The 16,185-nt window shown below is 42.6% G+C and overlaps 1 protein-coding gene across 3 annotated transcripts in view; it reads right to left on the bottom strand.

Annotated features, from left to right (window-relative positions):
- The window catches only part of unc5b (unc-5 netrin receptor B), a 314,621-nt gene that overhangs the window by 65,412 nt on the left and 233,024 nt on the right, over positions 1 to 16,185 (bottom strand). For all 3 annotated transcript variants that reach the window (XM_059946443.1, XM_059946444.1, XM_059946446.1), the window contains one exon: positions 4,489 to 4,592. In XM_059946443.1, the coding sequence (XP_059802426.1) occupies positions 4,489 to 4,592 (104 nt within the window). The remainder of the gene's footprint in view (positions 1 to 4,488; positions 4,593 to 16,185) is intronic.

Raw genomic sequence — 16,185 nt, 5'->3', positions numbered from 1 at the left:
TCTGGGATTGAAAGGCTTATCATATGAGGTGTGTTTGATGGCTCTGAGTCTGTACTTGCTGGAATTTAGGGGAACGAAGGGCACCTTATTGAAAGCTATCCAATGTTGAAAGGCCTAGATAGAGAGGATGCTTCCTGTACTGGGGGAGTCTAGTTTCACAGGGCTCAACCTCATAATAGAGAGATGTTCATTTAGAATGGTGATGAGGAGGGTTATCTTTAGCCAAAGGGTGGTGAATCTGTGGAATTTTTTGCCAAGGGTTGCTATGGAGGCCAGGTCATTGAGTGTATTTAAGGTGGAGATTGACAGGTTCATGGTATTTCAGGGCATGAGAGGTTTCGGGGAGAAGGTAGAAGAATGGGGTCGAGAAGGCAATGGTTCAGCCATGATCAAATGGCAGAACAGACCCGATGGGCCGAATCTAATTCTGCCTCAATGTCATATAGTCTTATAATGTCACCTGGCTTCACCTGTCTCCTACCAGCCAGTTCTCTTTTCCCTCCCACTCTTACTAATCCTGGCTTCTTCCCCTACCTTTCTCGCTCTGAAGAAGGGTTTTGTCCCAAAATGTCTTCATGCGTGCTGCCCGACCTGCTGAGTTCCTCCAGCACTTTGTGTGTGAGGACCAACACCAATGACCCTGCGATTTTGGCTGCACTCCCTTCCTTCCTGGCTTCCTACAAGTGATGCAAAATCTCACACCTCAGCTCCTTGCACACATCAAAGGAGTTCCCAGAGCATAGAACCGTACAGTCCCTTTGGCCCACGAAGATATGCTGATCCGCTAATCTATCCAAGATCAATCTAACTCATCCCTCCATCTTGCTTTCATTCAAGTGCCTATCTAAGTGTCTTTTAAATGTCCCTCAGGTATCTGTCTCTACAAGCACCCCTGGAAGCACGTTCCACATACCCACCACTCTCTAAGTAAAAGCATACCTCTGACATCCCACTTGTGCTTCCCACCAAGCACCTTAAAGTAACATCCCTTGTATTAGACATGACTGACCTGGGAAATTATCTCTATCTAAGCCTCTTGTCATTTTTATTTTATTTATTTTATTGAGATACAACACAAAATAGGTCCTTCCAGCCCTTCGAGCCGCACCACACAGCAACCCCCGATTTAACTCTACCATAACCACGGGACAATTTACAGTGACCAATTAACCTTCTAACCGGTACGGTTTGGACTGTGGGAGGAAACCAGACCACCCGGAGGAAACCTACTGGGTCACAGGGGAAACGTACAAACTCCTTACAGGCAGCGGCAGGAATTGAACCGGAGTAGCTGGTCCTGTAAAGCGTTGTGCTATCCACTATGCTACCGTACTATAATCATCTTGTACACCTCTATCAATTCACCTCTCATCCTCCTCCTCCTCTCCAAAGAAAAATGCCCTAGCTTGCTCAGCCTATCCTCAAACTATTTTTGATGGAAGGGTCAGCTTGTGTACATTATTAGTCATCGCATTAACATACTAGGATAGTCCCTTATAGGTACTGACATTGCAGTAACAACCTCATCAGGTCTGATGTGCATACATTTATCAGAGCACTAATGTATCTGCTGAGGCTAGCTAATTTGTCACGGTCGTCCACTAAATTAATCAGGAGACAGGCTGTTACCTCATTTCCCATTTCACACACCATTTGGCATCTTCGCATTCTGACAGCAGAATAATCTTGGCGTCACAGGATGCCAGAACAGATGATGGTTATTCAAAGCACCTTACGTTTGGATCCTTTTAACAATCACAAAGCCCAATGGTAATATTTACAAAGGATGACACGGAGGATTGGGACACAGTCAAGATGTCTAGCCACTGCTGGCGACTGCTTATCAGTTTTAACACTATTGGTGTATGTGTGACATCTTAAGTGTAATAAATGTAAACTAGAGACGAGGAAGGGGGGGGGCAGAAAATCACCCTCCTTACACATTACAGCACCAGATGCATTTTGAATCAATCCACAAAATTCAGTTTTGTTCGTTTCAATTCAGTCTTAGAGGCAGGGGCCACAGTGGGGTGCTATTATTTTATGTGTTTTAGCTTCAGTGACGGGTAATGGAGAAATTCTTACACTGCAGCCAAGAGTGGCTTGGAATGTGACACCTTGATAAGCCATTCATAAGTGTTCCGAAATATAGAATATAGCAACATACAGGCACTTCACTTCAGTAAAGTTAATGGACAGGAGAGAGGGAGACGCAGGCCTCTAGCAGCTGGTATTAAACACTTCCTAAGGTTTTGGATCTGAGCATCAACTTGATGCTCAGATCCAAACACTTGACATTGAGTCGTGGAGACACACAGCTACGAAGCAGGCCTTTCGGCCATCAAGTACATACTGACCATTAGACAGCCAATGACAACAATCCTACATTAATCCCATTATTTTTTATTTTCTCCACATTCTCATCAGTTTCCTCCAAACTATATCACCTACCTACACACCGGTGGCCAATAACTTACTAACCCCAGACATCTGAAGGATATGGGATGAAAATAGAACATGAAAATAGAACACACTCCAGCATACAAACACCAGGTGTCGAGAGGTGAGCACGTGCTACAACCACACCTGAACAAGTTTCAAAATATCATGCTTCTTGTTATGTACAGGCAGTCCCAGGTTACGAACAAGATCCATTCCTAAGTCTACCTTTAAGTCAGATTTGTACTTAAGACGAAACAGGTACATCCGGTCTTATTTAGCATCAGTTAGTCAACTGTTTGTCTTAGTATCTAGTATATATTTTCCCTTTCTGTGCATTAGACCCCAGTGCCGATTCCCCACCACCTCCACCTCCCAGTAACGTCTCCGCAATGTGAATCCCTCCAATCCAAGTACACAAGCCTGGCTTGTGAATCTCTTCCCGGTGTCACTGAGGGCCCTTTGTGCTTCAGTACATCTCACATTCCTCTGACCTTCAGTCACCTCCATTTCCCAATGCACCGTTTCAACATCCAGGCTTACAGATCGGGGGGGGGGGGGGGGAGACTTGAGCAGCGTGGCCACGGGACGGGGGAGAAGGCCACTGAGCCTCAGGCACAGTCAGCTAGCCGACAGGAACTGTTTCCAGGGTTTTATCTAACTACAGCAAACGGACAACCAGTATCTCCAGGAGATTTATCCCTCAGGACGGAGAACGGACTTGCTGATCAACACACACAAAATGCTACAGGCAGCATGTGTTCGCAGAGATGGACAGACTTTATGGCAGTCTGTTCGTAAGTACAAATTGCCCGTATGTCGGACGTTCGTAACCCAGGGAATGCCTGTAATTATAACATTGTCAAAGAAAGGCTTAAAAATGTTGAATTCGTTTCTGTCCCATGCCATAACCTCTCTTTTTTGGCAACCATCCCTGTGATGGTGGATATTGTAGCTGAAGGCAAGCATGGGTTTCTCCTTCTTACTTAAGTAACATCTCCAGTCTGAAGTCTGCATGATGCTCAGCAGTGGTGTGTGGAGTAAATGAGTCATGTGGAAGCCTTATACTGCCCCCTTCTTTTGAAATGAACCATTGTTGGATAGAGCAAGAGAGACTGCAGATGCTGGAAATCTGCATGAAGGGTTCAGTCCCCTCCTTAGATGCTGCCTGGCCTGCTGAGCTCCTCCAGCATTTTACGCGTGTTGAACCATTGTTATAACTTTTGTTGGCGCCTTTATAAAGTTCTGATAATCAGTGCCTGTTGTGCACAGCTTTGTTAGAACGCCCTGACCAAGGCATTTATTAATTCAAGCAACACACACAAAATGCTGGAGGAACTGAGCAGGCCAGGCAGCATCTTTGGAAAAAAGTGCAGTCGACGTTTTGGTCCTGCCGAAGAATCTCAGCCCAAAATGTCGACTGCACTTTTTTCCATAGATGCTGCCTGGCCTGCTCCAGCATCTTGTGTGTGTTGTTTGGATTTCCAGCATCTGCAGATCGTCTCTTGTTTGTGACTATTTATTCAGTCGTTTACATAAATAGGTACTACAATCCATCCAAGTGCCCTCCCAGCCACCTCTATCTTACCCTGCAACTATATACTACCTCTAACTCCCTCGCACATTTATCTTGCTTCCCCTTGCACATTGTCTCTCAACAACACCCTCTGAGATGAGTCCCACATTCTCTGTTTTGGGTAAAGAAATTTCTCCCAATTTCCCAACTGGATTTATTAGCTTTATATTTTTGTCCACCAATCTGAAATCTCCTATAAGTGGAAATAATACTAGCTCTGAACAATAATTTTTCATTACTTTTTTAAACTTTACAAGGCAGTATTCCTTAGATTCACTTTATGAGATCTAGGAGATGTCGCTTTTACATTATTTCTCGATACACTATTCTTGAGTTTGTGCTTTTGTTTGTCTGTCTTCTTTCACAGTTTCTCCAAACTCTGACCAAAATTCCTCACAGTATTGTGTTGCTGAAGGAAGAGTTGAGTAACCTGATTTCTAGTATCTAATCCTTAGGTATGTACTGTACCCTACCTCTGCCAGTGGAACCCCTTCTGGCGGGCGGCATTGAAGAAGAACCTCATTTTCCAGGGCCACATCTGTTCCCAGTGGCTCTTGCTCAAAGTTCTTCCTCAGATCTGCGGAGAACAAAACAAAGTCCAGTTGAAATTGTAAACTCGAGGGATTCTGCAGATGCTGGAAATCTAGAGCAACACACAGAAAATGCTAGAAGAACTCAGCAGGACAGGCAGCACCTATGGAGGGGAATTATCAGCCGATGTTTCAGGTGGAATCCCTTCCTCAGGACAAGGTCTTGGCTCAAAATGTTGACTGTTTATTTCCCTCCATAGATGCTGCTTGACTTGCTAAGTTTCTCCAACATCTTGTGCAAGTTGAAATTGTGTTTTGGAGCTTCCTAGAAAATTATCAAACAGACCATAAGACGGAGTAGAATTAGACCAATCAGCCCATTGATTCTGCTCCACCATTCAATTATGGATGACATTTTTTTGTCTAATTCTTCCACATTCTCCCAGTAGCCTTTAATCCCCTTACAAATCAATCTCTCCCTTAAATAAACCCAATACATTGCCTCTATAGCCCTTCTTGGCAAAGCATTTCACAGATTTACAGTACCATCCTCTGCCTGAAGAAATTCTTCCTCATCCCAGTTCTTTTTTTAAACTTTTTTTATTGAGTTTTCAGATAATTATAGAAAGAAGAAAAAAAGAATACCCTTCCCCCCTCCTCTTTGCCCCTCCCCCCTAACATCCCCGTGGAAAGAGAAAGAAAGAAAGAAAGAAAGAAGGAAAGAAAGAAGGAAAGAAAGAAGGAAAGAAAGAAGGAAAGAAAGAAGGAAAGAAAGAAGGAAAGAAAGAAGGAAAGAAAGAAGGAAAGAAAGAAGGAAAGAAAGAAGGAAAGAAAGAAAGAAAGAAAGAAGGAAAGAAAGAAAGAAAGAAAGAAAGAAAGAAAGAAAGAAAGAAAGAAAGAAAGAAAGAAAGAAAGAAAGAAAGAAAGAAAGAAAGAAAGAAAGAAAGAAAGAAAGAAAGAAAGAAAGAAAGAAAGAAAGAAAGAAAGAAAGAAAGAAAGAAAGAAAGAAAGAAAGAAAGAAAGAAAGAAAGAAAGAAAGAAAGAAAGAAAGAAAGAAAGAAAGAAAGAAAGAAAGAGTGCCTGGATATTGGAAGATCCCCACATGCTCCATGGAGTTCGTAATAACTTTAGTATATATATTTATTTCTTTCCCCAAATAACCAATTATTTTATCTTCAGAGCACCTATATATTTAATCCTGTCTTTTGTAAATAAGGGCGCCAAATTTTCAAAAATGTTTCATATTTATCTCTTAAATTATAAGTATTTTTTTCAAGTGGAATACAGCTGGAAATTTCATTCTTCCAACGATCTATACTTAACTATGAATCCGATTTCCAAGTAACTGCAATAGCCTTTTTGGCTACTGCCAGTGCAATTTTTATAAATTCTTTCTGATATTTACTCATATACTCATACTCATCCCAGTTCTAAAGGAACATCTCCCTGGTCCATGGCTTTGCCCTCAGACCATAGACTTCCCTACAAATGAAAATATTCTCTTCATATCCAGTCCACCTAAGCCTTTCAGTACTCAGTAGGCTTCAAAAAGATCGCCAGTCATTCTTCTGGATTCCAACAACACAGGCCCAGAGTTATCAAATGCTCCTCACACATTAAACTTTTCATTCCCAGGATTATTCTTGTGAGTGTCCTCTGGACCCTCTCCAGGGACAGCACAACCTTTCTTAAATGTGGGGTCCATAATTGCTCATGATAACCCAAGTGCGATGTGAACAAGGTCACCCATTAGTTCTCTGTAACCCATATAATTCTGTGCCAACAACATACAGCTCGGGGCATTGGAGTTCAAATCTGACGTTATCTGTACGGAGTCTGTACGTCCTCCCTTTGGAACACATGGATTTTTTCTGAGTGTTCCGGTTCCCTCCCACAGTCCAATGATATACCGGTCAGTAGGTTATTTGATCATTGTAAATTTTCCCGTGATTAGTCCAGGGTTAAATCGGGGGTTGTTGGGGGTGGGGCTCAAAGGGCTGCAAGGGTCTATCCCACTGATCTCTAAATAAATTAATAAGCCAGACAATAGTCTATCACCCAGACACATATTGAGCAGCACATCTGCTCAAAGGCACGGAGGGAGGCTAAGGTGCAAGTGACTTTTGAGGTTCACTACAAGAACCATTGATCATCTTGCAACCCTTGTCACTGATTATCCTGCTCAGCTAATCCCTTTCATCAACTTCCATTGTATTTATGATCTAGGAACATGGCTTGTGGCAGAGGCAGCTGCTGTCTTTAATCTACTGACGCTGAATACCTCTTACAACAAAGAAAGGAGGGAAAGGAGGAAAGAGAAAGAAAATTAGAGTGAAAGACAACACTTGCATTTTTCATGACTTTGCCACACTCTACATTCAAGCAATGAATATCTTTTGAAACACAGTCATTGTTGTAATGTAGGAAATGCAGCAACTTCATAGTGTACACCAAGCTCCCATCGGACTTGCTGCTGGCACAGTGATATAGACGATCATTCTGACTGGTGCATAGCTTCTGTGCTGTCTTTACGACAGTTATTTAGTTTATAATATTTTTGCTTAGTAATTCATTCAATAGTATTTTCTAGTTAGAATTAGAAGTGTTTAAAGTATATTCATTGCATGTAAAATATATTGGCATGCGATGACGTCACATCCGGTTTCGCCGCGTCTTGTGGGAAAACACCGGTTTGAAATTAGCGCGAGGGTGGGGGCTTTTCACGAGGCTCACCTGAGCAGAAGTTGTTTGCAGGCATGAGAAATCACAGTGAGAGCAACGCTGTAAGTTAATAGATAATCGATATATTGAACTAAGATGTTAATGCCAATCCTGTTAGAAGTAATGACGGTAGATAATGTTTATGCTTTCGTTAGTTAAAGAATCGCGGATAGTTTGCATGGAAGTGTATTTAAAGTAGTCAATGGAGCAGGTAAACTCTCCCTGTATACTGCACCTTAGTGTAATGTAGTTATAGTCACCTTTGCAAGTATTTACACTTGAAATGTGATATTAAGGAAGGAACAAATACTGTATCAATCTTGTATTGTTTTATCAACAGTTTTCACCATATGTTAATGTGAAGAGTGAACAGTAAATGGTTAATCTTACTGCGATCTGGTTTTCATTGGCTGTGGTTTATCCGGACGTTAAATTCGGCGTTCGCTACACCCGAAGGAGAACGTTACAGTGAAAAAGCGGCATTATCAGGTGTTTCAAGTGCTGCAATGTCAGCTCAATCCAGCATCAAGTCGACGCCGCCCAGCGACAGGAGCAGTAAACCGACATCAAGTAAGCCCACCCGGGCGTTATCAGGTGTTCCAAGTGCTGCAATGTCAGCTCGATCCGGGATCAAGTTGATGGCGCCCAGCGACAAGGGCGGTAAACCGACATCAAGTAAGTCCACCCAGGCAAGAGCCAAGGCAGAAGCCACCAAGGTGCGACTGCATTACGCCAAACAAGAAGCAGTTTTGAAAATGAAACAGGCCACCAGAGAAGTCGAAATCCAGAAAGAAAGGGCCGCCAGAGAAGCCGAAAGGGCCGCCAGACAAAGAGAAGAGGCTGCCAGAGAAGCCGAAATCCAGAAAGAAAGGACCGCCAGAGAAGCCGAAGAGGCTGCCAGACAAAGAGAAGAGGCCGCCCGAGAAGCCGAAATCCAGTTGGAAATGGCAAAAATATCGACAGAGTTGCAAGTGCTGCAGCTAGAAAGAGAAGAAGAAGCTGCCATGGCGGAAGCAAAGTACTTAGAAGAAGCTGAAGGGTCGCGTGATCTGACCGCAGCAAGATCTACTTTAGAAAGGACCAGACTGGAACGCACAAGCGACTATGTACAATCTCAAATAGACAGGCAGGCTCGTCTCCCCTCTCCATACGTATTCGATAACTTCCCCAGCTACGAGGAACCTCAGAGAGTCACGATTGCATCACATCCATACGAGGAAGGAAATTTACCCTCACGGCTCCGTGATGAAGTCAAGAATGAAAGAACCGACAACGCTCCTTCACCCCCACAACAGGACGGCGGGGAGGGAGAGGTTCACTCCAGGACAACAATTGTCAGCTCGAACTGTACGGAAGTTTGCGGTCAAACTCAGTCAAGCCGTTCTTGTTCCGAGATCTGCCTCACTGAGGTGTACCCTAAAGAAGCACAACAAGACATTACCAAGCGTAAAGTAACCGACGAGACGCTAGGTCAGTCAGTTTTCGTTCAAACCGAGCACGGAAACAAACTTGCACAATCAGCTCAAGATACCATTTCTTTAAAACCCAAAGACACCAAGGTCTTCAGAGATGAAGCAAATAATGGGGTTGCCCCATTGCCTTTCAGAGAACCACGCCAGCGCTCACCAGATAACAAAGAGCAGGCAGTCAAACGGTTCACGTCCTTACGGAAAACCCGGAAAAGGAAACCTGAGATGCAGCAACGCACCCGATTGGCCCACGAGGTACTGTGCACCCTAATGGCAGAGGTCACAGCCATTATAAACGCACAATCATTCCTACCTGTGTCTTCTGACCCAGAAAACCCCTTCATACTTTCGCCATCAACGCTCCTTACGCAGAAGGCAGGAGCACCTCCTCCACCAGGAGACTTCTCAGACAAGGATTTGTACACAAAGCAATGGAGACAAGTCCAGGCTCTGGCAAATCAGTTCTGGCCTCGCTGGAGACAAAAATATCTACCTTTGTTGCAACAGAGACAAAAGTGGACAGAACCCCGAAGGAATCTTCAAGTTGAAGACTTAGTCCTGCTCAGGGACAAGCAAACCACCCGCAACAGCTGGCCAACGGCCAGAATCACTGCTACATTCCCTAGCGGGGATGGACATGTCAGGAAGATCGAATTGAAGACTACCGACCAAGGCGATGTGAAAATTTACCAAGGGCCAGTTACAGAAGTTATTCTACTTCTACCCAATGACTGATTAAGAGACTAAGTTTGTACTCTGCTCATTGTGACCTTACGAAGGTCAAGCGGGGAGTGTGCTGTCTTTACGACAGTTATTTAGTTTATAATATTTTTGCTTAGTAATTCATTCAATAGTATTTTCTAGTTAGAATTAGAAGTGTTTAAAGTATATTCATTGCATGTAAAATATATCGGCATGCGATGACGTCACATCAGGTTTCGCTGCGTCTTGTGGGAAAACACCGGTTTGAAATTAGCGCGAGGGTGGAGGCTTTCCACGAGGCTCACCGGAGCAGAAGTTGTTTGCAGGCATGAGAAATCACAGTGAGAGCAACGCTGTAAGTTAATAGATAATCAATATATTGAACTAAGATGTTAATGCCGATCCTGTTAGAAGTAACGACGGTAGATAATGTTTATGCTTTCGTTAGTTAAAGAATCGCGGATAGTTTGCATGGAAGTGTATTTAAAGTAGTCAATGGAGCAGGTAAACTCTCCCTGTATACTGCACCTTAGTGTAATGTAGTTATAGTCACCTTTGCAAGTATTTACACTTGAAATGTGATATTAAGGAAGGAACAAATACTGTATCAATCTTGTATTGTTTTATCAACAGTTTTCACCATATGTTAATGTGAAGAGTGAACAGTAAATGGTTAATCTTACTGCGATCTGGTTTTCATTGGCTGTGGTTTATCCGGACGTTAAATTCGGCGTTCGCTACACCCGAAGGAGAACGTTACAGCTTCACTTGCTGTTAGTTTCTGCAATGGCATTGAACTTACAATTAAGCTGGAAGGGACAGCTAAAATAAAGATTCTTTGAAAGTTTAGCATTGCATGTAAAAGGCTGAGAAGTTTCTCTGAGTAGGCAGGAGGAATGCAGTCTCTAACCCACACATTCAGACTTAACAAACAAAACCGGAAGGAAGCCTACAAACAACTAAAAGGAAAATAAAATATATCAGAGGTTAATAATTGAGACCAGTTATAGGACAAATGGTTTTATGAGCTGACATGCCAAGAATAGGGTTGGTCTGTCACTGGCTTCAACTTTACTTTCTTGGCCAGCCCCTATAATTCATTACGCCTGTGTAATCCCTTTAGGAAGACGAAGCCTGCACAGCTTCCTGTTACTATTGATGGTGAGGACATGGATGTGATGAGGACCTACAAGTACCTGGGGGTGCTCCTGGATGACAGACTTGAGTGGAGCACTAACATAGAGGCTGTGTATAAGAAGGGCCAGAATCACCTCTATTTTCTGAGGACTCTGAGGTCTTTGGAGTATTCAGGCCTCTCCTTCACATGTTCTACCAGTCTGCTGGTGCCAGTACAATCTTCTATGTGGTGGTGTGCTGGGTCAATGGCATCAACAGGGGTGACGCCAACAGCCTCAATAAACTGAAAGCCTGGCTCTGTTATTAGGAGTTAAACTAGACACACTGGAGGCTGTGGTAGAACAAAGGACCCTATGGAAAATCTTGGCAATTCTGAACAATATTTCTCACCCTCTGCATGCCACCTTGGCTGAACAGAGGAGCACTTTTAGTAATCGACTAAGACAACTGCGCTGCTCCAAAGAGCACTAAATGAGGTCATTCTTACCTTGGCCATTATGGGTCAACCTATAGCCAGGGATGTGATGACCCCCTCCTGTTAGACTGCTTGAGGTAACTTATTTTTCTATTCTTTCTAACTTCTTTCCTAATATTTGTATATCTGTGCACTTGTAATGCTACTGTGACACTGTAATTACCTTTGGGATCAATAAAGTATTCATCTATCTAATTCAAAAATCTCTCCTAGCCTTGAACAGATTTAAGTCGGTCAACCTCCAGAATTCCCTGGGATAGAAAATACATCTGAGAACATAATTCATCCTCATCTAATCTTAAACAGTTAGGGAATACTCCCTCCAATGAAAATATCCTCACAATTCCTACCCTACAAATCCCTCTCAGAATCTTATACATTTCAAGCTTCATACAGTACAGGAAGTATCTGTTCATAACCTTCCCTCACAAGGTAACTCCTTCAAACTTTCAACCAGTTCTGTGGCATGTGCCTGAGGCACCAGATGAGAACAGAGTATTCTAGGTGTGGTCTCAGTTGGCGCAAGACCTTCAGCTTTTGTAATCCATCTTCCATGAAGCAAATCCCAACATTCCATTTGTCCTCCAGATTACTTGATGTACCTGCATGCTAACTTATGCACCTTGTCTCAGGACATCCAAATCTGTCTTCAAATAATAATTTACCTTTCTATTCTATCATTGTAGATAATCCTACAATTCACCACATTATATTCTCCTGTCGAGTCTCTGCCTACCCACTTTAACTATCTGCATCACATTTTTGACAAAGTCCCGACAAAAGTCTTTGACCTGAAACGTCACCACTGTTCCTACTTCAATATTTACTGCCTGAGTTGCTGGGTGTCTGCATGCAGCATTTTTTTTTTGCATTTTATTTTAGATTTGCAGACTTCTTGTTTTCCCCATAGCTTACTTTCCAACAACCCTTGCACTGGCAGGAAACCCAAATTTAATTTGTGCTTAAAAATTGGATCAATTACTGCACATTTTTAGATTCTAAGATAGATAATGGAAGGTCATTGGGCTGAAAGACCAGTTTTCATGCTGTGTAATTCTATGGTCTATTTACCTAGTCATTAATATAGATTGTAAATAACTCAGGCTCCAGCAATGACCCCTGTAACCTTCCCCCATTCTCCTAGTTACAACTCGCCAACCCAAAAACCCTGACTGATTTTTGTGGAGATAACCAACTTTCTCTGGTCAAATACTATCTTCAACCCTGAGTCATTGTGGAATACCCTGTTATGTCAAATGCTTTTTTTCAAATCAAAAACACCACGTCCATCTACCCTACTGCTTACATTCTTAAAGAACATTAATATTTTTGAATATTATTATTTTTACATGAAATCACATTAGTAATGACATACGTAGTTGGAACCACTAACTCTCTAGTATTTTCCAAATGAAGGGTGTTAGGATAATTATTTTCTCTCTCCCCCTTTCTTCTATCTTAGTATTACACTCAGTGCCCACTTAATTCGGTGCACCTGTATGCCTGGCTGTTAATACAAATATAATATCTGCCAATTATGTGGCAGCAACTCAATGCATTAAAGCATGCTGACATGAACATGGTCAAGAGGTTTATTTGTTGTTCAGACCAAAGGTCAGAATGGGAAAAAAATGTGATCTGAATGATTTTTTATTGTGGAATAATCATTGGTGCCAGATGGGGTGGTTTGAGTATCTCAGAAACTGTTGATCTCCTGAGATTTTCACACACAATAGTCTCTAGAGTTGATAGAAACAAAAAAAAACATTCAGTGAGTGGCAATTCTATGAGTGAAAATGCTTTGTCAATGACAAGGTCTCAGTGGAATGGCCAGATTGGTTCAAGCTGGCAGGAAAGTGACAATAACTCACATAACTAAGTATTGCAACAGTAGTGTGCAGAAGAGCCTCTCTGAATTTACAGCAAGTCGATCTGTGAAGTGCATGGGCTGCAGCTGCTTCAGTCCAAACATGGACTCTGTGGCCACTGTATTAGGTACAGGGCTGTGTGCCGAACCCATTGTTGTACATTCCGCTCATAGACGGCCGAAGACCCGAGTAAACACAATGCCAAGTTCGCCAAAGGCACCGCGGTGATGGGCTCATCGGCAACAACAATGGGGCAGCCTGCAGTGAGGAGGTGGAACAGCTCGAGGCCTGGGGCCAGGCAAATAGCCTCTTCCTCAATGTCAGCAAGAGAAAGCAAATGGTTATCGACTTCAGGAGAACTCGCACCGGTGGGCACAGCAGTGGAAACCGTGGACAGCTTCGAACTTCTGGGAGTGCACAACTCGCCCAACTCTCCACAACACAGCCGACACAATCAGGAAAGCTCACCAACGCCTCCACTTTCTGAGCTCGACCTTGCGCATCTATACTCACATCCTTCTACAGATGTGTTGTAGTGAACACCCTAACAAGCTGCATCACTGCTTGGTCTGGAAACTGCAGCGTGACAGACTGAAAAGCTCTACAACAGGTAGTCCAAACGGCCCGATGCATCGCTGGCACCAGCAAGCACGTATATACCAGAAAGATGGGGAACTGGGCCAGTAACATCATGAAGGATCCCACCCACCCTACTCATTCATGGATTATGCGTCACACTTCCATCCGGCTACGTAGCATCCACGCCAGGACCACCAGAATCAAAAGCAGTTACTCTCCCAAGCAGTGAGGCCGATCCACCCACAAACTCACCCCTCCAACACCCCCAGGCACCACTACTTTTATCATGTCCTGTCAGTCACCTTATGTACAGGCCTAGAGTCACTTTATGGACATGCAATCAATCTACATATATAAGTGATCTTGTGTATTTATACTTGTTGTGTTTTCTATTATTGTTCTTTATTTTATTGTGGTTTTTCTTGTGCTGTTATCAGATCTGGTCTAACAATTATTTTGTTTTCCTTTACACTTGTGCATTGGAAATGACATTAAACAATCTGGAATCTTGAACCTACAAGAGGTACTTAATAAAGTGGCCATGGAGCATACATTGTGGTTTTCCTATCAGTTGGAAATTTCACATGATCCTGACTAGTGTGTCCATTATCTCCATTTATTTTACCTGCAGGTCATTAGAACCAGGAATCGCTCAGTATTTAATGCCATTAGTTAGTCCAGTATTTGTTTTCGCAAAGTGGGATAATGACCTTTACAAATCTTGGGGGGATTGAATGGGACAAATGCAAAGCATTTTGCAGAAATGCTTTAGTGGTGTGAATAGATTTGCAGGGAGACTTGTGAAGAAGATGCAATCACCTAAAAGAAGGGTCTGCAAAAATTCTGAGTGAACTGCAGAAGAGGTAAAAAGCAGAAGAATCCAATTTCTCAAAGTATAAAATAGCAAACATTGCAAAAACATCAGAGAAAATGTGCTCTCTCCAAACATGAAGTTATCAATGACTGTTACACTAAGATTTGGTAAACCTCTACAAGATAATCAATTTCAAGTCAGATAAATTCCCAAGGCTAAAGATATAGATTTAATGTTTCAGTTTGATGACCTATTATCAGATGACTGAAGGTCAGTGACATGAAGTGTAACTCCTCTTTTCACAAATGCTGCCTGACCTGCAGAGTATTTTCTGTTTTAGTTCAGGTTTATAGCAGCCTCTGTATTTTACTTCTCAAGCCCCTCCAAAGGAAGAATGTACTAATTCAAGGTAAGTGGTAAACTAACAAAGGTTGATGTTGAACTCATTTTCAAAAAGGCTAATAAAACAGATACAGGAGTTAATGCTGAAGGGGAGGATCTCATTGAAACCTAGCGAATATTGAAAAGGTTAGATAGAGTGGATGTGCAGACAATGTTTCCTATAGTGGGGGAGTCTAGCACCAGAGGGGACAGCCTCAGAATACAAGGATATCCCTTTAGAACAGAGATTAGGAGAATTTCTTTAGCCAGAGGGTGGTGAATCTGTGGAATTCATTAGCACAGATGGCTGTGGAGGCCAAGTCATTGCGTATATTTAAAGCAGAGGTTGATAGGTTCTTGATTAGTAAGGGTATTAGGGTGTTAAAAGTTAAAGGGGGGAAGGCAGGAGAATAGGTTGTGAGAGATAATAAATCAGCCATGATGGACTGGTGAGCAGAGATGATCAGCCAAGTGTCCTAATGCTGCTCTTGTGTCGTATGTTCTCATGAAAGCTTTGTTACTCTGTTGAACTCGCTAATAGGAAGCACTTATATAGTGTTTGACATAATGCAGTTCACATTGCATAAAAGCACTTTCATTTATTTCCTAACCATCTCGACAGGAATTCGGAGACAACTGCTTTGCTTTACCTAGTACCAGCTTTGAGACAATGAAAGTCAGCAGGATGCATCACACTTAAATCCTATCTGTTGCTGTACTAACTGCAGCAAATAGTGATTTATTCTACCTTTCCTTGTCTACCCCAGGGGTTCTGACTCCTCTTATAATACACCTTTGAGTTAAGATCAGCCAAGTTAAAAATTCACTTGAATAACACATTATACAAATGTACAATGCCAGTGTCAAGGGTATTTTTCCCAATGTTAGGGAGCCAAAATCCCTCAATGGAGGTGATGAACCCCAGAGTAAAAGAAAGCAGATAAATAGTAATTCTTTTCCCCACTTGTTTCATATTTAGCAAATCTAACTTCTGAGATTTTAAAGAGCAGACATGAGGAAATCTGCAGATGCTGGATATTCAAACAACACACACAAAAGGCTGGTGGAACACAGCAGGCCAGGCAGCGTCTATAAGGAGAAGCACTGTCGACGTTCGGGCCGAGACCCCTCATCAGATAGGTATATGGGGCTTAGAAAAATAGAGGGCTGTGCGCTGGGGAAACCCTAGGCAGTTTCTAGAGTAGGTTATGTGGTCGACACAACATTGTGGGCTGAAGGGCTGTAGATTTCTATGTTCTATGTTCTTTTTTTTGAGAATCAAGCCCCAAGAAATTCTCAGTTAAGTGAGCACCATAACATTTTTCAAGGAAGTTCTTCCTTAGGCTTTGTGCTGAGTGTAAGGCAGTATGTATTTAATTCAGTGCTGTCTTCCAGCCTGCACAGGTTTCTGCTGCATTGCTCATTATGGGCTGGGTCCTCTATAGTCTAAAGGCACCTGGGAGTGATCACGTGGCAGCAATCTGATTGAGAGAT

The sequence above is a fragment of the Hypanus sabinus genome, chromosome 21 (assembly GCF_030144855.1).
Source record: "Hypanus sabinus isolate sHypSab1 chromosome 21, sHypSab1.hap1, whole genome shotgun sequence".
NCBI classification, from domain to species: Eukaryota; Metazoa; Chordata; class Chondrichthyes; order Myliobatiformes; family Dasyatidae; genus Hypanus; species Hypanus sabinus.
Note: the sequence above shows the minus strand (reverse complement) of the source record. Positions and strands in the feature narration are given on the sequence as shown.